Genomic DNA, 21,703 nt, shown 5'->3' with positions numbered 1-21,703 from the left:
GTGATCTGCTCATGCGTTGATTGGATCGGCATTTGAGCCGCAGCACTTTGGTTCACAGTTATGTGACAGAAAACCACTTCTGTCAGCTGAGCCAGCTTCATACCTGCGGGAGTGATAGTGTTATAGTCAGGGACTGCATCCATGGCCCCATGGGACACCACATTAGATGAAATTCTGTGCTGAAACTCGGTGTGTAAACTTTACCTTGATTAATTAAGTTCTGAAGGATTTGTATAAAATATAGGAAAGGTGAACCAAAGTACATGGAAAGAGACACTTCTCGAGTTGTTGTTGATGTTCCTGTGTGACAGGTGTTGCTGGGTGGGTGAGGCAGAACAGAAAGCTACTGTGAAACTGGCAGACCTTCACTGTGTACTCCCATTTGGTTGGCTTTAATTTATACCTGATTCTACATGCAGCTTGGACAGCTTGTGGTGCCCCAGCATGTCTTGTTGGCCTTATGGGAACAGGTATGCCCTTTCAACTTGAGGAGGCTCATTAAACCATGGAAAACACATACAAAAACTGTGGTGAGAAAGATGTTACAAACAATTCCCTTCATGGATATTGCTGTTGGGGTGGGCTGGTTAGTGCTGGGCTCTCAGCTGCTCTCATTCACAGCTGTTTACCAGTTCACCTTGGGGCTGGGCTGAATCCTTGTGTCGCATTCTTGCTGTACAACAAATTGCAAATTCTCTGTGTTAATGAGTTGCCAAAGAGGTCTTCAGCCCTACACAGAAGTGTTGTATGGCTTAATGCAGTGGGGGTGATTGTGCCTGCATTGTAGGGGTTGTGGGCATTCTCAGGCAGGTTGCTTGGTGGGAGCAAGGTTAGTGGCAGTGAGGGCAGGCTGGCAAGCCCCAGCACTTACTCATGTTTTGGTTACTGCGTGCAGGGAGTATTTTGACCTTAGCCAGGTGTCCTCCAACCTGCTCTGTCATCCCTCCCCCATCAACAGGACAGGGAGAGAAAATCTGAAGGAAAAGGTGAGTTGGAACAAGGACAGGGAACCTGTTAGCATCGTGGGCACAGCAGACTCAGTGTTGGGGAAGTTATTTTATTGCCAATAAAACAGCAGGGTGATGAGGAATTAGTATGTCTGAATAGAATTCTAACAGTGCCTTTCCCACACCTCTCCCTTCTTCCCAGGCTCCGCCCTACTCCTGACTTTCCTACTTCTTCATCTCCTCTGCTGACCTTTGTATCTACATATTTGTCTGTCACAGATTTAGACTCCTTTTGGCTGCTGCTGTTCCAGCAGTTTTTTCCCCTTTCTAAAATACAGTTCTTCAAGAGCTGCTCCTCTGTTGCTGCTGGGCTCAGTCCTGGCTCAGGCAATGAAAATACCCTGTTCCCCACCACACCCCTGTCTGTTGAAGGCAGACCCAACCTGTGTGGCTTATGCTCCTGCAGGACCAGGGCCATACAGGAGCCCAGCTGTGCTGGGGTAGCTTCAGGTCACAGTACCATTGGGAACCGCAAAGCGACTTGGCATCATTTTGTCCTTCAAAGTGTGCCACAGTAGACAGCCCAAAATATACCAGCATCCCTAAATATACCTGCAGTGAGGGAGTGTATGGGCCAAGGATGCACATGGGGAGCAGCTCAAATTAGAACTGGAATAACCTACTTGATTTGGCATTGATTACACAAGTGATTTGCCCTCAGATCAGCACTGTGCTGGCGTGTTTGGCTTAAAATAGCCCAGAAGGGCTTCAGGACAGTCCCCTGGTGCAGAGCCCTGTGCACAAACAGCTCCAAGCACTGCAGCAGCTGAACAGGGTTGCCACAGCAGCTGAGGACTGGAGGAGCTGCAGGAAGGATGGGTGAGAGGTTCAGGCCCAAGTGTACCCTCACAAGTTCACGCCTCCAGACCCCATTATCCCAAGGGTTCCTGGCAATTCTCTGCTGGAGAGTTGAATCCAGCAAGGCCCCTGGGCTGCCCTGCAGCCCCCACACAGCAAGGCTGGTCTCATCTGTCAGCAGGCTGCCCCACGGGATAAAAGACAAACACCTGTAAGACAAAGGTTCTTAGGCACTTGCTGGGTTACAACAGGATCTTTCTCTACAGGATCCTTCAAAAACAGATGAGTCAGAGAGCTAATAATTACCCTTCAGCATTCAAAATACTCCTGAAACAATATTACTTCACTCTGATTCTTCATAAAAATCTATTTTTGTGGCATTTTTTGCAAGGGGCTGGAATCTCCCTCCATCTCCCTTCACTGCCCCAACACCTCCTGCTCACAGGTGAGGTAAGAAAAGTACTGATGTGGAAAGGCATCAGTGTCTGGGGTCTGGACACCAGTTTAACAGCCTCAGTCCTGTTATTTACCTCAAGATGCCATTTGCTTTTGTGGGGAGTTGCAGGCAGTGCTGAGATTGTGTGGCAGTGTCTGTTGATTTAGTTGGGCTTTTTTACTGGATTAAACCCTTGAGGCAGTGCTCTGCATTAAGGCTGCATTCCATATTAACAGTAATTTCTTACATGAATGTTTTAACACTTGATCATGAGAGTGAACAGTGGATTACGCTAAGACGGAGACGCTTTCTTGACTAGTTTATGTAGATGAGCTGCTTCCCTTTAAACATCCACTACAAATGGTTAAAACTGTAATACCATGCTGATTTGTCTGATTTCACTGTTTAACACTTCAGACAGGTTGTTCAGCTTTTTCTTGCAAACCATGTGACAGTGGTGCTGTGCAACCACGCTGCTGAGACTCAGGACCCACAGAGACTGCCCTGGAATAGTCCATGAGGAGGCCGAGTTTGCTCCCCTGCCACTGCTGGGGTGCAGGGCCCTGGGGTGTCCTGCCAGGATCACTGGGGGGGCTGTACAGACTCCTGGGCATCTTGCAGGTAAAACTACATCTGGCAAATTTTCTAGCAGCATCCCACTGACCTCTTATTTTAAGGGGATAGGGCAGGTTTGGTGGTTTTCAGAAAACAGCTGGAGATGGTGGTGAGTTTCATCTGTAGGGGTACAGTACACCCAGGGACAGGCCCTGGACACCAGAGAGCCTCAGGAATGTCTGCCGGCCTTCATAAATTGTGTGTGTGTGTGGGACACCCAACATAGCTGTAGGTGAAAGAAATGAGGGTTACATCTTGCAGACAATGCCAAGCTCTGCTTTATTTTCATCAGTTTGATCAGTACAAAAGCAGACAGCATAAGTTTCACTTTTTATTCTTTTTCGGTTTAATTACTTTACAAAGTACAAAATATACTGTCATTTATTTTGGAACATTAGGATTTTTTCTTTTTTTCTGTTTTGTTTTTTTTTTTTCATACAGTACATAAATCTCAGCTTTTCAGCATAAGACCAGCAAAGAAAAGCAGCGTGTGCACTTGCTGGGAAAGCAAAGCAGCCACTTCTCAGCTCCACACTATGTCCAGTGCATGATCCCAAGCTGCTGCCACCACTCCCTGTGCCTGGTGGTGTAACATCCTGCCTCATGCAGAGGTCATGAAGGCAACTGATGCATTCAGGCTCCCCTGTGCCTTATACCCCCAAGCCTGCAGGACTGCCCACCCACACGTGCAAGGCCTGGCCCCACTGAGCCCATGGGCACTGCCCCCATGGCAGGTGCAGGCAGCCCTTCCATGGCTGCAGCCCAGAGCAGGAGCTGTACCAAAGGCCCCTGCATGGGGAGGATTCCCCCACCCTGACTGTTTGCATCAGCTCTGCTAATTAAAGGGAAATAAATACACATTTTTTCCTACCCTCCCCAATGAAAGGCTGCATGGGGTTTCTGAGAGGTGAGCAGGGAGGAGAGGCTGCAAGAGTTTGGGGTTCCCAGCCCCACTTCAGCCTGTTTGGTGTGTCTGAGGCCAAAAGTGGTATTTCACTTACAGAGCAAATGATACATAAATAACTTATTAAATAAAAATGTGTGTTTCCTCCCCAGGCTGCCCAGCACAGCTGTTCCAAGCAGCCAGGGAAGAGACAGACACTGATCCAAGTTGGGCAGCTTCTGCACCAGGAGCCTCTCTGCTCTCCTGGCAGTTGTAGAAATTTGGGTTAGTGTTGTGTAGGTACCTGGTGGGAATCTGCGCTCCTTTGGAGTCCATACAGAGGGGAGAAGGAGAGAAATACTCAGACTTGTTCAAGCCACTTGAGGTACTGATAAAGTGGCATTGCACTGTGGCCCCAGAAAGGCCGAGCCCTCGTCACCAGCCCTGAATCTGCACAGAGCAATGGGGCTGTGACCCTCCACTGTGACCCTGTGGGGTGATGGCTCACTGCAGCTTAGCCCAGAGACACCAAAGTGAAAATGTGACCCTGGCACTGATGAGGACAGTGAGGCTCCTCCTCCCTCTGTGCAGTGCTGCCTCACAACGAACCCTTCAGCTGCCCAAAGAGCAGCAGACAACCAGCCAGTGCCATGCTGTGCAGCCAGCCACAATCACTGCAAGGTGGGGCTGCAGATGGTCCCTGGGCACCAAGACCCAAATGCCAGCAGCAGCAGGACCTGCTGGGGGCAGCTGAACATGTCAGGCCAATTGAGGTGATCACCCACCCTCTAATTCTAATGAAAACAAGGGGAGAACGGGTTATGTAAGGAGTTGACAGTAAGGGAATGAGACAGGCTCTTCCAAAGGCTGAAACAGAGCTGCTGAAACTGCATCCTGCTGTGAGTTACTGTCTGGCAGCCTCCTCTTCTGCCTGTCCCAAGAGCCACAGTTGCCCTAGTGCTTGGGTCAGCAGGACAAGCGTCCCCCCTCTGTCCCTGCCACCCCCAGCTGCTGCAGAGGCAGTGTGGAGGAGGATGCACTGGCAGAAAATGTGGCTGCCACTGTGCTAAAATGAACACCCTGCTCCTCAACTTCATGTCTCACAAGCCCCAAAGCCAAGCCTGGAGCCCACACACAGGGGAGGGCCAACAGAATGCCCAGCCGCAGCCAGCAGGGACAGGGGACACAACCCTGCTGGCTGTGACACAACAGTCCTGGGCTGGAAAGAGGCAGGGTAGAGTCACTATCCTTTGCATTTCCAGGCACTCACCTGGGCACTAACAGCATTTGGATGCAGTTCTCACACTCCTACTATCAACAGCCATTGGATTGGCAGGATTATTTTTAGCAGCAGTTGCAGGAGGATTTGGGGTGAGAGGCAAGGGCAGCCCGGGATCCAGCACAACCAGAAGCACCTAGAAACGACCACCCTGAGATGCTGATTTTCTGCCGTGGTATCACTGGAGCAGTTCACAACTGGAGAACAAATAAAAACCGGGAGGAAGGAAGCACTGACACATGGGCCTGGCAGCAATCCTGGTAGGTGGGGTCTGGGGGAGAATGAGGGCATGATTCATTTTTCATTCCATGATACAACTAAAAAATGGCTGAGGTCATTGAGCTGGACCAGACAGTTCCTAATGGTTGAAGAAGAAATGGGGTGCTCCTCCTGCCACCTTCTTCATACTCAACCTCAGCACCAACCAACACACAACGCCAGAAAAACCAGAGGTTTCCTCCCAGGAAGGAATCGTTAAAACTCAGCATTCCCACAAGGACCAGGGAATTGGGTACCTGTAAAATGTTTTTCAAGTTACAGAAGAGCGAGTAGGAATCCTCAAGCTTATAACTGTAACTGCAGAAAGCTGGTTTAAATCTTCTGGACGCTGAAATAGAAGCAGAAAGCCAGCCAGAGCAGGGGACTCTAAACAGCAGCCTCCTCTGGCATCTTCCCACAGGTGCTGTGCAACAGACACTGCCTCTGCCACAGCCACACAAGGAGGGAAGAAGCAACCAGCCCCCCAAAATGAGGGATGAAAGGAGCCGTTTTTGGCATGATCTTTTAGAGCTGGGAGGACCCTGGTAAAACCTCTGGGTCTGCCTAGAGAGGGACATGTCACCTGGTCAGCACTCCTATGGTACAGGCAGAGGACAGAACTGGACAGAGGGGGAATGACATGCTCTCAAACATAATTCAAAATTTCCATCCTGCCAGCTGCCTGATGGGCATCTCTGTCCATGTCTGCTCCAAAATCCACCTACAGTTAATTTACAGAATTTTTCAGAAAGCTAAAAATGGATGGAAACGAAACGCCAAGGGAGCCCAGGGCATTAAAAAGCTGTTTTGCAACTCTCCTGATCTGTGCAGCTGGGATGATGTTGAGCTGGGCTGGCTGTGGCCATACTGGAGCTGTGCAGGCAGGGGAGGAGGTGTGTGGCTGCCAGCCCTCTGCCACTCCCTTCACCCTGGCTGCAAAGCTGAGGCACCCTCGGCTGGGAGGAGACGCCAGGGTTTGTGTTCCCTTGTGGCCAGGCCCTCCACAAACTCAGAGCATGCAGAAGCACAGGTCATGGCTGCAAGAGAATTATGGAACAGGGGGAAGCTCTTCCATGTAATCTGCAATAACAAGGTAACATTCATTCCCAGGCTTTGAACCTAAAATGACCAGTGCTGTCCAGAGAGACCAAGAAAGGATATTGGCTTAAATATGTTCCAGAAAAGGTACAGAACCCCAAAATTCATACCCTAAAATGAGAATGTACTTTGACACATACTTCATCCATTTCCCCTTCATACAACAAGGGCTGTGCATTGCTCTGTGCTCAGCAGAGCATCTGCAGAGGCTATTACTGCTGCAGCCAGGATTTGCTGATCAGCATCCAGTGCACGTCTCACACTGCAGAACCCCTTCCTTTCCTTCACCTTTGCTAACTGGAGCTGGTAGTTCAACCCAGCTGTGCTTCATTAGGATTAAATAAAGGAGGCCAAGGACAGCAGAGTAACTCAAGATTATCTTCACAGTCCAATGTCTCCCTTGCAGGGAGCCCGGGAAGGTCCCACAGCCCTGCTGAGGATGCGCAGGCTGCTCCCGTACCGCTTCAGTGCTGCCAGGAGGCCTGGGAGGTATTGCTGGCCCCTGACACATGGCAGGGTACAGACAGACAGACAGACAGGACAGATGCACTCATGGGGAGAAGGTATGGAGAGCTGGAGGCAGGTTTGCACATTTCAGTCAATGTAAACACACCCCAGTGCACACTACAATGTGTAAATACTATTTGGCAAAGGATTACTGGGTTTTACTCTCCTGCGGATAATAAAAGTTTAATCCAATCCAGTGTTTGCAGGCAGGACTGGAACAGGTGAGTGAGATGCCTTAAGCTGCTTACTGGAGCTGTCCACAACAGTCAAAGTAACAGAGAGAGAGGAAATCCTCATCAGAAAATGACTTCTTGCCCGTAACTGAATGTTGCTGGGGGTCACCTTCTATCAGGAATTAGCAGCAATGCTCAGCCTGAGGCCAAACAAAGAATTTCTCCCTTTTCAATAACAGAAAAGACCAATTATCCAGTGCTGATGGGAGCCAAACAAATAACTTCTCCCTTTTCATTAACAGAAAATACCAATTATCAGTGCTGACAGGAAGACCTGCACTCAGTGAGCACTGACTGTGTCAATGCAGACCCAGCACCTCCTGTTCACATTGCTGACATCTAAATTAAGGAGTTTGGACCCAGTGCATTTGAACAGTTGTGGGTGTATGGATGGGGAAAACCACAAGGACAGGAGCAGCCCCTCTGGCCACAGCACCCGGTATTACCATTACATCAAAACACATGGTGATGCCTGGGAGCCTTCCCCAATGGAGAGGCTGAAAATCAGAAGATATTTTAAGTCCTGGGGGTTTGGAGGGGTCATGGTACCCCCCCTTGCTGGGATGGGGTGACTGGGACAAATGCATCCTCTGGGATACTGGGCTGAGCATGGAGGCTGGGCAGGGTGGGGTGATCTGTTTTAATCAAAAAAGGAGGAAAATGCTTTGGTGTTCACAAGAAGCAGCAGAACTTCCATATGTTCGTATGTGCACAAGTAAAAATGAACATATTAATTCTATTGCATCACTCAGCACTCATCCCTGTTCTTCCCCTACCTTTCCCCTGCCTGTCACTAAGAGGGATCTCTGCAGACCCTGCACTGCCAGCATGGATGTGTGGGACAATGCCAAATCAGACCTGGATGCCTTCTGGAACAGAGGAGCCTGGGCTGACCCCACGGCTGCTACAGGTCAGCCCTGGCCCTTCTGCAGCCAGGCAGTCACAGCAACATCAGCTCACACCAGGGATGGGGCCCCTTGGTAAGAAAAAGAATTCAAGCTCTGTATAGCAAAGCTGAGGAAAGATGGAAAACTGCTTCTCAGAGCCAAGCTCTGATCAAACACAGGCAATTCAGCCTTTAATGTCCCAGGGAGCTTCCCAACCTTCACAGGATGTCAGAGCACACTACTAAACCCTCATCTCACAGACACACTGAGAGCTGTGGGGCAACCAGTGGGGGAATGTGTCAGGAGCTCATGCCTGAAGGCAGCAAATGCAGTGCAGTGGCAGAGCTCTGCCCAGAGCTGCTCCCTGCCTTGCCTCTCTCAGGGGTCTACATGTTCCTGAAAGCATCAAGAGCACCAGGGGAACAACTGGGTGCTCAGGGAGCTATGCTGGAGCCTGAGCAACCTCCTCTGCCACACGCTCCCTTATGCTGCACTGTCTTGTTTCCTCCCAGTGCCAGCAGGACAAAACATCATGCTTCAGAAAAATAAAACCTGATCCACTTCTGCTGGATGCTTTGATTGGCTAGAGCCATCAGGATCTCCAAGCAAAACCTAAAAGTCCCCACACCCAACTCTGCATGGCACATCTTAAAAAGTAAATCCCTGCTCAGTGTCATGTGCTACCCCAAAGCAGGACCTGACACCAACAAGCTTTTCATGAGAGGAGGATTGATTCACCTCTGACTATCTCTGTGCCCTGGGAATGGTTACAGAGAACTTGGAGTTTAAAACACATTTTGAAGCAGCAGTGTGATGAGTATGCTTCATAAATGGCATTGTCATTAAGTGAGTCTTAATACTTCTGTCACCCACTGCAGGTGCCATCATCTCTCTGCTGCAGCAAAACCAAGTATTTCCACTGAGGCCTCCCCATGTGAGAGGCTGATCCATCCCATCTAAAGCACAGCACTGCAGAAACTCCAAACTGACTTCAATGCCTGGAAGAAAACCAAAGGTTGCACAAACCTGTGCAAGGGTGCACTTGGGGGGGACCCCGAAAAATCAGCAACTTCCATTCAAAATTCAGCAAGTGCTGAAAGGTCAGTGGCAAGGCAGCACCCCACCCCCCACCCCCCTGTGGTGAAGTGTAACTGAAATAGGAAAACTTTCCCTACATGGACCTTAAAAGCACTCCTGGTCAGCAGAGATCTCCGATGCCGAGATGCAAACACCACGCACTTCCACTGACTGGGTTCAAGCAGCCTCCTCTGCTTTTAACAGGAAAAGACCCTCCAACAGTTCCATCTATTCAAAAAGAAGCCACTGATTTCAGCTCCTCACAGGCCGACAAATGTGAATTCCCCAACAAACAGCAGAGCCTGCACTAGCCATGGGCTGCCACTGCCTGCTGAGCCCCGGGCAGAAAAATCCACCAGGAAATCTTGTACCTGCTCCCAGCCTCGTGCAGAGATGCTGGGGAAGACCACCAGGAAGCAGCTCAGAGGGAATGCTGGTGCCTAGCCCAGGCCACGCTGAAGCCCCTGCTGCAGGAACCTGGAGGAGCTCCTGCCTTGCCTGGGGAAGCAGCACTGGCACTGTGCTCTGTGCCTGCAGGAGCTGGAAACCCCCAGCCAGGGTCTGGGTGGGCACTGTGCAAATGGACCAGCCCTCCTTACAGGCTGAGGCAATTCAGGGCAGCAGCTAAAACACAGAAAGAAAAAGGAGTGAATTTCCTACAGTCTCTGCCTGAGGCACCAAACTGGAGAGGAACAGAATTGTCACAATTTTCTGAAGCAGGGAGGGAAATCCAGTGCTGCTCCCAGCAAGCAGAGGAGCCCCAACTTTGCTTCGGGTCAACTCCACTGCTGCTCTTCACTAAACATATGCAGAGAAAAAGCAAGAGTGGAACTAATGTTCATATTGCCCATTACCTAAATTAAAAATATATGGTGAATAAATGTGTGTATACAGTACTCACTTCACAGATCCACACACAGGGGTGCGTGCCCAGAGGATACACACATATACTCACACTGGGGATGTATGTGAACCAATATTGCTTGAGTACCCACACCATGTGCAGGACACAACCTACAGACAAACAGGTATTTATTTATAGGTGTGCAATGGAGACGCACGATGGATTTCTATGGAAACACTTAAGATGTATATATATGCACACACTTGCTCAGTAGAAAGGAATTTGGGGTCAAATTCTAATTGGGTTGAGCAAAAAAGACAAAACCCTGTTTAATAACACACAACTTGGAAAGGTTGAGGCTTCTAAGAAAATAAAGGCCTTGGAGAAAGACAGAGGGTGCAGGAGGGCCATGCTCTCCTCCCCTGCCTACCCCTTTCTGCAGGGCTGGAAACACTTTTGCGTTTTGCTGTTTGGTGAATTTTTGTGCCATGAGGACAGGGCACGGGGAGCAGCCTGCAGCACTGAGGCAAACCCTCATTAGCAGCAGCCATGGCCAGGTGGAACTGCCCAGAGAGCTGAGCAGGGATGCTGAGGCTGCAGGTAATCCAGGCACCAGTCCAAGGGTGTCCCACTGAGACATGTTCCTCCTTTATCCACACAGAACAGAACAGCATAATGTCAGGGATGCTCAGACCTATTCTCATAAGGCATTTAAAAAAAGGAAAAGACTCTTCAACTTTTTCCCCACCCCAAAGGCTGGGTGCTGAGAGAGTGGGAGCTGTGGGGCAGCTTTAAGAGCCCCCTACTCTGGGTTCACTAAGCAGTGTGGTGTTAATGGTGCTGTGGTATTATTATTACGGTGGAAATATTTCACAAAGCCCCTACAGAGCCCTTCCTGCAGTGCAGGTGTCACATGCAGCAGTACTGTGCAAGCTTGCATTGATCCTGACTTCAGGCTGGGTGCAGTGACAAGGTTCCACCAATTCTGGCCACATCTGGAGTATCTCAGTTCCCACCAGAAAAAATATGAAGGGAATACTAAAGGGAAAGCATCAAGTTGTCTGAAACAATCTTATTGGATGTCAGGAGAAAATGATAAAAGGAAATAAAAAGGTGAACCCAAGGATGGTGGCAGCATCAGAGTCCCTCAATGACATTTTACATCCTGTGCATTTTTCATGCCAACTTTCCCATTTGAGACATCAACCTTCCTTTGGAAGGTTTGAAATACCACAAAACTTTCTAAGTATTTCACAAATATATGGCTGATTTCCTTGGGAAAAAACAAACAAACAAACAAACTGAATTACAAAAATCAGCCTCTAAAACAGCCTGAGTGCAATGTTAGAAAATTAAAACCAATTTTTTTTGCTTTCATTTAAGGCTCAGTAAAGTTGTTGCTTGTTTCAAGTTTAATTCCTTCCCACGCTGAAATCCTTTGGAAGCAGCACTGGCACATGCACAGCACACACAGGGTACTCTCTGATACCAAAACTGGCATTTCCCAAAGGCTGGCAAAGCCCCAGAGCAAAAAGCAGCCCCTCTCCTGATGACTCTGTCCTGGTGGCACCACCCATGCACACAGAGAAAACTCAGGCTCCACTCAGCTGACCAGAAACCTTGGCTGGCAAGCCAGGAGCTCAGTGCCCTCCTCGCCCCCATCTGCCACCCCAAGGAGTGACCCTCTGACAACGTCTGGGGTGAAAAGCCACCACTGGCCTTGCTGCCCACCCCAGCCCAGCTCAGAGCCCACAGCAAACATCTCCCAATGCTCCCAACTCTGCACTGTGCAGCCTGTGCCTGTGAACTTGCAGCAGGAGACCAAAGCATCTTTCCAAACAAACACCCAGAGATGCACGGTGCCACACCTGGAATAAACCTTTAGTCCAGAAATCTGGAGTGAATACAAACACATCATGGGACAACTCTGAAAAGCCATGCAAAGGAACAGTAAAACATCCTGTTTGGTAAAGCACTGAACATGTGGCTCAGTGCTCCTCAGCAGGGATGCTTTAGCTCCAGTAGGGCCAACCAAGGAAAGTCATCCATGCTTTTTCCCATGGATGCCCTGACTCCTTGTGTAGACACCACATAACATCCCACTGGTGAAAAATCAGATTCGAGACTCAGTGTTTGAATTCAGCAGCATCAGAAATCATAACTGCACAGCCCTCCAGAACTGTGGAACAGAACTAATCAACGAGCTGTGTGTGTGTGTGTGTTTGCACGTCCTACACACCAGTACAACCATGTCCATGGCACCATCCCAGGTGCTTGCTTACTGCCTCCAAATGAATGCAAAACCCTGGCCCAGAGCTGTCTAGGGCACAGCCTCAGGAAAATCCTGCCAGAGGCTGTCTCTGAAGCATGGCTGGAAAGCCCTCGGGAAAACGCAAGATCTGCAATTTCTGTCAAGACTGAAGTGGAAGAAGTTAAGAAATGCAAGATATGCTGGGGCTGGTGATCACAAAAGCAAGGTCCTCTGCAGACAGCTTCTCCTCTCAGCACCCCTTGTTGCACGGTCACAGGCGGGGCAGGCTGCTGGCACCCACACCCCGGGTAACGCTTCTGTGGTCTCTGCTGCTCTCCACAGTGCCGGCAGCGGCCACAGCCTGGACACAGGTGCCACCATGGGCCTTGGTGCCCGGCTCCTGCCGGCCCCCAGCAGTGGTACAAACCAGAGGAAAACACGACTGCTGTCCCGTGGGAAAAGCCCCATCATCTTCCTGTGCCAGGACCAGATGCTAGCAGGTTTTAGGCATTTTCAGCACCATTCTACTTTCCCCAGTCAGCAGCAATTTCCACCCGTGTGATGAAGGAGCTGATGAAAAACCAGAGGAAGGGCTCCACAAGACTCAGGCACCCTCCTGGCCCTGGCAGGGGCAACCTGCTCTGGCTCTAGGCCAAGGTGGCCTGGGATGTGGAAGAGCAGCTACCCAGAGACCCTGGGCAATCCTTTATTTCTCCATGTGTGCACACTGGATGAGAAAAAGCCTGAGGGGATGGGAGAAAAGAGGCCTTCCTCCTCTTGCAGCCCGTGGGGAACAAGGGCTGGAGGAAAGGAGACAACAGCTGTCCTGGAGCAGGAGATACGGCAGGAGAATACTGGGAGCAGTGAGAAAGTGACTGGAAAAAAAACTGACCACAACCAGCCAAGTTCCAATGCAGACAAGTCTGGGTGACACCACCTGCCAGGAGCTGGGCAGAGCCGAGCTCCCCCTGCCCAGGCTTTCTCAGAGCAGCCAGGCTTTGACTGCAGGGGGAAAGAAAACGGGGAAATGTCAAACAACTGGATATTCTCCCTTTTTCCAACACCAAACTGTTCAGTCAGGGGAAACAGAACCCTTTGCATCCTATCTCAACACAGGCAATGATGGACAGTCCTCAGGAAGTCTGATGTGAGGAGATAAGCCAGCACTACGCCGTGTCTCTTCTGATTCATTCTGAATTTCATTCTGTCTCTGGTTTTCAGGGCTCTCTGAGCCAGCAGCCTGCCCATCTGCTCTGGGCACATCCCCCTGCTCTCAGCAGCGTGCCCAGGGCCATCCCTGCTGCCACTGGGTGTCCCCAGGCAGCTCCTTCCACAGCACAGCCAGGGTACACCTCACCTTGGAGCTGAACATCAGGAAACCAGATCAACTCCCTTTCCTCCTGCCCCTCAATCATAAATTTAATAAAATAACAATAATAATAATAATAATAACAATAATAATAATAATAATAATTAAAACAAAGGCTTATTGGAGCTGTTTCTGCTCAACTTTCCACAGTCTCTTTTCATGTCACTCTCTGTAATCAGATTTTTCAAGAAATACTGTGAGAAAAAAAGAATAATAATAATAATAATAGTAATTATTATTATTCGAATAATAAAAAGCATCTGGAACCAGCTCAGAAGATTTCTAATGCTTTTCAGCTTGACTGACTTGGAGTGCATTGACCACACCATTTATATTTTCTTCAGGTACCTGCAAGAAAACAAAAAGAAAGGTCATGTTCCAGCAAAAGGGATGACAAGGCAAAGAGAGGCAGCAGACAAAGCCAGAGCAGTGCCAAGGAGACAGACACTGCTGGCTTTTGTTTACACCTGAAGTTCACTGAGAAAGGGCTCCGTGTCCAAGGACGCCCCTGTTCACCCACGGTACCCCCAGAGCAGACACTGTAAGGGAGATGAAGATGGTTTGCTCTTGTATGCTGAGTGGGGAGCCAACTATCTTGGGGTTTTTCTTTATCTCTCCTCTTCCTCTCCTTTCCCTTCCTTTTGTTGGTGAAGCACTTGCATGCCAGGAACTCACTCATGCAAGGTGCCTGTGCTGATGGATTATGTGGCTGCCCAAGGGCTCCATGAGGTTCTCAGGGGCACCCTACAGATTTGGGACCTGTTAGTGTGGGTGGGAAGACCTCTTCAGAAGCAAAATGCTGGTGAAAGAGAGCAAGACACCTGAGAACATGAGGCAGCAAGAGCAGAGTACCTGGAAAGGCAACTCTTCTTCCTTGCTCTCTCTAGAGGGAGCTGGTAACCATGACTCTCTCCAGCCTGACCCTGCATCACCCAGGGGACCTGCCAGAGACCTGCAGCTTCCCATCTCAACATTGTCTCCCAAAGGGATTTTGTCTCAAGCACAAGTCCTGATTACCAGGGGAAACATCTACAGCTACAGCATGGCAGGAAGACCTGAGTATTACACCCAGGTCAAATAAAAATTAAGCAACAAAAACCACCTTAAGATGCACAGGAGAAAAAGGATCAGATCAAAGGGAACAACACATTTTTATACAGTACTCTAAATTGCTGACAACAGGTACTGAGCTACCTTAATTAAAGAAAGGGAGAATTTAGAGAAAGGGTTCAAGATACACTCAGTCCTTGAGAAATGTCACTAGAAGTCAAGGTATCTGGGTAGCAAATTTAGGGAAAACGTGACAAAATCTAGGTCAGGGTCTTGGCCAACAAAACCACCCAGAGCCAACAAGCAACCAGCCCAGCCAGCACCCACAGAGCAAAGTCAGGGAAAAAATGCACCTTCCAAATGATGGAAGAGTCTGACAAACCAGAACAGCACCGTCCAGGTGAAAAGGCTTTTAAAACCATACATCAAGAAAACAGAAAGTAGCAAAGAGAAACACTGAAACACTGCTTTGAGTGAGGCAGGGGTGCAGACGTGAGTGGCCCCCCGATACCCTGCCAGCTGCTGGAGGCAGGGCCTGCGGGGCCTGGAGGCAGCGGGATGAGGCACTCTGAGAAGGTGGAGCTGCCTGCAGAGCCACTGTAATTGCATGGCTTAAGTTTTCAGCTACATATCTATTTTAACTGATAGGGCTGAGCTCTCCAGATATGGCCTGACATGTGGAAGCACTCTGCACCTTGTGCTCTGCATAAAAAGTGCACACCTGGGGCCACACTATGGGCAGAAATGTGAGGCAAAGCTAACAGTATTGATTTTTAAATGGTCTTTTATTAGCTTATCTTATCAGCACAGTTAATATTAAAAAAAATAAGACAAACATATATAACACTTTGACCTTTGCTATCTGAAATAATATTTACTTTTACTCTTTACACACATGACCTATCAGCTGCGAATGGTTCACACCAACTGTGAAAAAACAAAGTCATTTAAAAAACCCCAAACCTGCTTTGATCTCACTAAAGCTTTCACAGGTCAAAGGCAGGACCTGAACAGTGAATTTGCAAGTGATGGAAAGAGAAGTGTGATGCAATAAAGGGCACATTTAAGGAAAAAAAAAAATGAATAGTATAAAGCAGCTGACTCCCTTCTTCGGGACCAGAGAAATGGGTTGCAAGACAAATGCCACCCTGTTGGTGCCTACAGACACAGCATTTTCCCTTTCTAGGGGAATTCCTTATTTTTAAGAGTGTCCTCTTCACGAAGGAAGAGCAGAGACAGGCCTAGAAAGTAAAATATCCATCAGTATAAAAAACGAAGAGAACTCTCCAAGGATGGCAAGACCTGTGTTGATGGCTGTGCTGCAACTGCTTATGGGCACCCATGAGAACAAACATGGGAATAACCTTATCTGCTTCAAAATTGCCTTCTCTTGCTGTACTGGCAATTATTGCTTGTTTAGCAAAAATGAGGAAGATACAGGGACAGCAGAGCTAATAGATGGCTCTCAGAAAGCAAAGGTTAGGGCAATGCAGGCACCAAGAGATGAAGGCAGGGGTCAGCTGCTGGCAGACTGTCCACACAAAGACACCTGTGATAACCCACCCTTCAGGGGAAGGAAGCCCTAAGGAAGCACCTTCCCCTGAAGGGTGGGTGGTCACAGCACTGTCCTGAGAGTCTGGGGCCTGCAACTATTTTTGGAAGCGAATGGAAGAGTTTGTGGCTGTTTCCAATAAAAGATACAGACGCAGTGGAAGAGGCTGCTCAGGGAGGTTGTGAAGCCTCCACCACTGCAGGTCTTTAAGGACTGAGACCAGACTTTTTTGAGAACAACGCTCACTAACACTAAGCTTTGCTTTGGGTAGGGCTGGGCTTGGTTCAGGAGCCTCTGACCCAGGGCAGTGACAGGCAGGAGGCTGGAGACAGGAGTCTGCAAGGCTACACTGGAGCAAAGGAGCTCCAATGAGCTAGCCAGATGAGAAGTGGCATTCTCATAATGAGTCTTCTCCTAAGGAAAAGATCCCCCTACTCCAAAGAAGCTGTATTCATACTCACCAAGGCGTGATCAAACTTAAAAGTACTGATGTAGTAGGCTGGGATGTCAGCTGCTGCCAAAGGCTCAGAAATCTGAGCCACAATTCCACATTCATCTGTGGGGAGATAGAAAATCAAACAATGTCTGGAGGGGCTTGCAAAAGTCTCAGAGCTCACCAACTCCATGCCTACATATGGAGAATTTTATCTTCACAAACTCCAATCAGAAGGAATCTCTGTAGTAAAATGTATTTTTTCTCGCAGAATCAAGTGTTTGGGCCACAACAATACATTGTACATTTACTTTTATTACCTTCTTTTTGCTACAGAGAAATGCACATTCTCCAAAGGCACAAAACCATTAGAACTGGAATGATTTAGAGGTGCAAAGAAAGGCACTGAACGATGTTCAAGAAGAAAGCACAAAGCCCAGCCCCATATGCCCTTAACATCCATTCTCCCCTGTTACTGAACATTTGGCCCTGCAGTTCTGAAAGAGGAGATGCTGACCCATTAGTCAGCCTGGACACACGGTTCCCAGGCTGCAGCCCACCACGGCCCCTCAAACAGGATTTCACACCCACTTCACCACAGAATCATCACAGAATGTTAAGGGTTAGAGTGAACCTTAAAGACCCTCTGATCCCAGCCCCCCATGCCATGGGAGGGACACCTCCCACTAGACCAGGCTGCTCAAAGCCTCATCCAGCCTGGCTTTGAACACTGCCAGGCTTGGGACAGCCACAGCCTCCCTGGGCACCCTGTGCTGGAGTCTCACCACCCTCACAGGGAACAATTTCTTCCTGACATCTGACCCAAATTTCCCCTCTTTCCATTTGGACCCACTCCCTGTGTCCTGTCACTGCAGTTCCTGATGCAAAGTCCCTCTCTGGCTTCCCTGCAGCCCGTTCAGACCCTGGAGGTGCTGTGGGCTCTCCACACAACCTTCTCCTCTCCAGGCTGGACTGCCCCAGCTCCCTCAGCCTGTCTGCACAGGGGAGGTGCTCCAGTCCTCTCATCACCTTCATGGCCCCTCTGGGCTCGCCCCAACACTTCCATGTCCTTCCTGTGTTGGGGACACCAGAACTGTGCCCAGGGCTCCAGGTGGGGTCTGACAAGAGCAGAGTAGAAAAGCAGAATCACCTCTTCAGCCTGCTGACCATAATCGTTTGGATGCAGCCCGGGATTCAATTTGCCATCTGGGCTATTTGCTTGGCCTTCTGGGCTTTAAATGAAATTTAAATTGTTCATCTCCTTGTTTTCTCCTAAGGAAATTTCTTGAAATTTCAAATTAAGGAAATTTGAACTTGATTTTAAATCAACATATTTAAACATAAAATATTTAGGTGCCTGGCCAATGTCCTGATGTGCCATCAATGACATACCATGCCATTTCTACATATTTGTCTCAAAGATGCATAAAGAGAAGGCACATGAAAATTTCCTTCTTGCTGCTTTTGGTGGCCTGGTGCTGAAGTTGCGATTAAATGCAAAAATTGGTCCAATGTTCTTCAGAAATGTTCTTGAAGCTTGTATTTTGTAACTGGTTCAGAGCCCAAAGGAAGGAGCCATTGCAATTCCTGAGGATCAGGCCTTTGTTGCAGTATTCAGATCAGACCCTTAAAATTGCAAGGGACATAGAAATCACAAGAACACTCCTGCAGACATGAAGCATTTGCTCTGTGCTACTTAGGACCAATATTCCTTTGAGTAGAGAAAACGTGCAGGACTGGATGTGAAACACATCTGTGAACAAGACTTCCATTTGGACTGTTATAAACTATAAAAAGTCTACTAGAATGACAGAATTACCCAAGCACTGCACTGGAGTATGACAGCGCCTTCTGACCACTGATTTCAGTAACCGACAATAAATTTCCATGCCACTTTCCGTCCAGTTTTTCTCTTTAACCAGAGCCCCAGCTGTAGCCATCTCCAAAGTCCAGCAGATGAATGCAATGCAGCTGGAACTGCTGAGCATGTAGCACTTTCAGGAGTATATTCAGAAATCAAACTTAATAGGATTCAGGCTTCTATTTGAAAACCTCAGCTCACAAAGTAATGTTAAGCTGTTGGCTCCTAAAAAGCATCAGCCTCAGATGGATTTTTCCATAGCCCTTGAAGGCCCTGAGGTGACTGCCAGCCTGCACACCAACTGATCCTCCAAATGTTACTTACCAAAGCCAAGAGGCTGCCCACCAATCCTCACCATCTTCCAGAGTTCACCAGATGCACTTGTAAACAACAAATTATTAGGAAATCTGTAAAAAAAAAAAAAAAAGGAACACCAAACAGCAATTAAAACACAGCAGTGTGTCAGATTCTGCCTGTGGGGGATCTGCTCTTCCTGCATCCTTGAGATGTTTGAAGTCAACAATAATGGGGCAGTAGCCCAGGTGAACTGGGAAAAAAGGTGGGGCAGATGCACCTGCCTGACCCTCCAGGTATCCTATGGCAAATCGGCATCTGCTGCTGGAGGTGGCCACAGGTACCCTGAGAGGCATGGGGAAAAAAAGTCTAAGCAGCAGCTGTGTCCCAGCTTTACAAATGTGGAGACTGTGAAGGTTTGATCTGAGCTGCATTTGGAAACACCCAGAGATGGAATATGTTTCCACACCTGCCTCAGGAATGTGAATGGTAACCACTGGTTTTGTGTCTGGGCACCATCAGAGATGCTTTCCACACCATCCTGGGAGGTCCCTGGGACCACTGCAGAGGTCCCTATTTCTTAGCAGGGGAAAGGAGACCTGAGGCTAAGAGAGCTGCCCAAGGTCAAGCAGGCAGCCTGTGAGAGAGAAGAATTGGCCCCCCGGATTTCCCACACCCCAGGCTGAAGCTGCAGCTCTCTGGCTCTTCCTAAGACAAACAAAGGTTTACTCCAGTAAGATCAAAGGAACTTTCAAGAGGGCAATTTATTAATTTGAAAAACAAGTCCCTGGGGCAGGGGATTTGGCCCCAAGAACCAAACACAAAGGGCACTGTATGTCAAAAGCAAATCTAAGCACTGCTGATTTAAGCACAGCATCCCCCTACAGCCTCCAGACCTCAGAGCCCCCTGTGCTGCACAGCTGCAGGAGCGCACACACACACACAGAGGCTGACTGCTCACCAGCTGACTCCTTCCCTGCTACACAAACAAATCACGGGCTCCTGCTGCACAGTGATGACTCAGGACATGATCATCATAACAAGACTCTGAACCAAGCTCTCCATGTGTAAAAAGCCCATCCATGTGTAAAAGCAAAGCAGCAGGACTGCATCACTGACATCTCCATCCCGATCCTGGCCTTCAGCAGGAAAACTTCAAACACCTACACCAGGTTTTCCTGTTGGGTTCTGCTCTTAGAAGCACAGCTAATGAACAACAGAATAAAAATCCCAAAATCACTTTGCTGCAGTATTCCTCTTTTGAAAGCGAGATAACATTGATTTGTGGCTTCACTGAGGGTTTGGACAGACCAGTCCAAAATTTAGACACTGGATCTAAAATGCCAGATTTTACTCAGAAAAGTGGCAGGGTGTACAGACCCATGACACCCATACCAAGACGGTCCAAATAATTAACACAGAGGAGTCTAAGCTGCTTCTTGCTCCTTTGAGAACATCCCTTTTTTCAAGGTCCACGTTACTCTAAGACCAAAGCTCACCTCTGCTGTGTCTGGACATCCATGACCAGGGAGATGTAACCCTCAATGAGAGAAAAGGAGAAAAAGCGAATATGTCCCGAGTCTTCGTTGCCCACCACTGAGTCTTTTACTCTGAAGAAACAGAAGAGAATGACATTAGCAGCAGCTAGAAGAGCACATAAAAGGGGTTTTAAAGCAGATAGAGCCAGTGAAACCAGAAATGTTCTTACACTGACTTAGGGAAGTGACACTGAGTACTGTTGTATTATACTGGTTTCATTTTTTTTTATTATTTTGCAGGTGGAAAACTATCCTGTCCCCACAACTAACAAAACTCTCCAACCCTCCCTCAAGGCCCCCTCACAAGAGGCCACAGGCACCAAGGGGCAATAATCCAGCCAGCTGTACATGCTCTGGCCCTGTGTGGATATGCAGCACACTGACCACACGGCTACTTTTACCTTCTCTCCGAAAACGCCCAGCTTTCCAAAGCCAGCAGATGCCTTTGGGCAACCCCAATCCCCTGTTTGGCTGCAACCTGACAGGACAACCCTCTGGAGGCTGTGAAACCTCCGTCCCTCAGTGCAGAGCACCGGAGCAGCACGAGGGCACAGCAGATCCCTGGGCAGCCCAGAGGAGCAGTGGGAATCTGTCCCTCCAGACAGTGGGCACACCTCTCCTGGAATCCCATCTCCCTGCAGGACCTACCCATTGGAGTAAAACATGACATCCATGAGGAGTGTAGCAACAGTGGGAAGGGTGTCTGGATCCAGGCTGGTGACGCAGAACATATTACTTGGACTGGAAAGAGGATGAATGACAGGCCTCTGAACTGAAAGAGACACACACAACTATGAAGCCACATCTGCAGCAGGCTCCTGTCCCATCAGCTGTGTTATCCACGCACTGGCAACAGTCCCAGAGAAAGCTGACAGTATTTGTAAGGCAGTGCCTCATTGCTGAAGCCCTGCTGGCTGTCAGACAGGGAATGAGGGGCCTGTGGATAATCTGCCCCTGTGCTGGTCTCCCTAAGGTATAGGGTGGTATTATCCTGAATGCCCTGCCCAGCTCTCAGTCTGAGGGGCTTTCAGGCCATTGGGTGCATCCACATGAGATGAGGGGCAAGCTAAAGGAGGTGCCAAGAGAAACTGAAAAGTGGAAAAAAAAAAAATGCAGGCTTCCACCATTAAAAGTCTATGGGCTATGGAAGGGATTTCTCCAGCTGTGGTTGTTGGCAGTCCATCCTGGCTTCCCTCATTTCTGGGGACCTATTTTGCCATAATATCTTGAAAAATTAAAAACCAGCTGCCACGCAGCAGTTTGTCTAACAGACTGCAGCCAGTGGCTGAGAAGCAGCCAGCATTTGGGCATGCGACCAATAGAGCAACACAGCAAACAGACACCGGTGCATTATCAACATGTGTTTCACTGTGCCCTTTCTTGAGGCTTTTTTTTTCTCTAAGACTCATTTTCTTAAACAGGGTGACGGGTAG

General features: G+C 48.8%; 1 protein-coding gene across 2 annotated transcripts in view; it reads right to left on the bottom strand.

The window, feature by feature from the left end:
• Positions 1-13,574: 13,574 nt before the first annotated feature.
• The window catches only part of CASTOR2 (cytosolic arginine sensor for mTORC1 subunit 2), a 118,381-nt gene continuing 110,252 nt past the window's right edge, over positions 13,575-21,703 (bottom strand). For both annotated transcript variants that reach the window (XM_066202059.1, XM_066202060.1), the window contains 5 exons: positions 20,919-21,042; positions 20,232-20,342; positions 18,763-18,845; positions 16,606-16,700; positions 13,575-13,890 (listed from right to left, as the gene is read on the bottom strand). In XM_066202059.1, the coding sequence (XP_066058156.1) occupies positions 13,825-13,890; positions 16,606-16,700; positions 18,763-18,845; positions 20,232-20,342; positions 20,919-21,042 (479 nt within the window). In that variant the 3' untranslated portion in view covers positions 13,575-13,824. The remainder of the gene's footprint in view (positions 13,891-16,605; positions 16,701-18,762; positions 18,846-20,231; positions 20,343-20,918; positions 21,043-21,703) is intronic.

This window comes from Chamaea fasciata, unplaced genomic scaffold (genome assembly GCF_029207755.1).
Source record: "Chamaea fasciata isolate MVZ Bird 193981 ecotype frontalis unplaced genomic scaffold, bChaFas1.0.hap1 SCAF_21, whole genome shotgun sequence".
Taxonomy (NCBI): domain Eukaryota; kingdom Metazoa; phylum Chordata; class Aves; order Passeriformes; family Sylviidae; genus Chamaea; species Chamaea fasciata.
The sequence above is the reverse complement of the archived record's forward strand: the minus strand, read 5'-3'. Positions and strand labels throughout refer to the sequence as shown.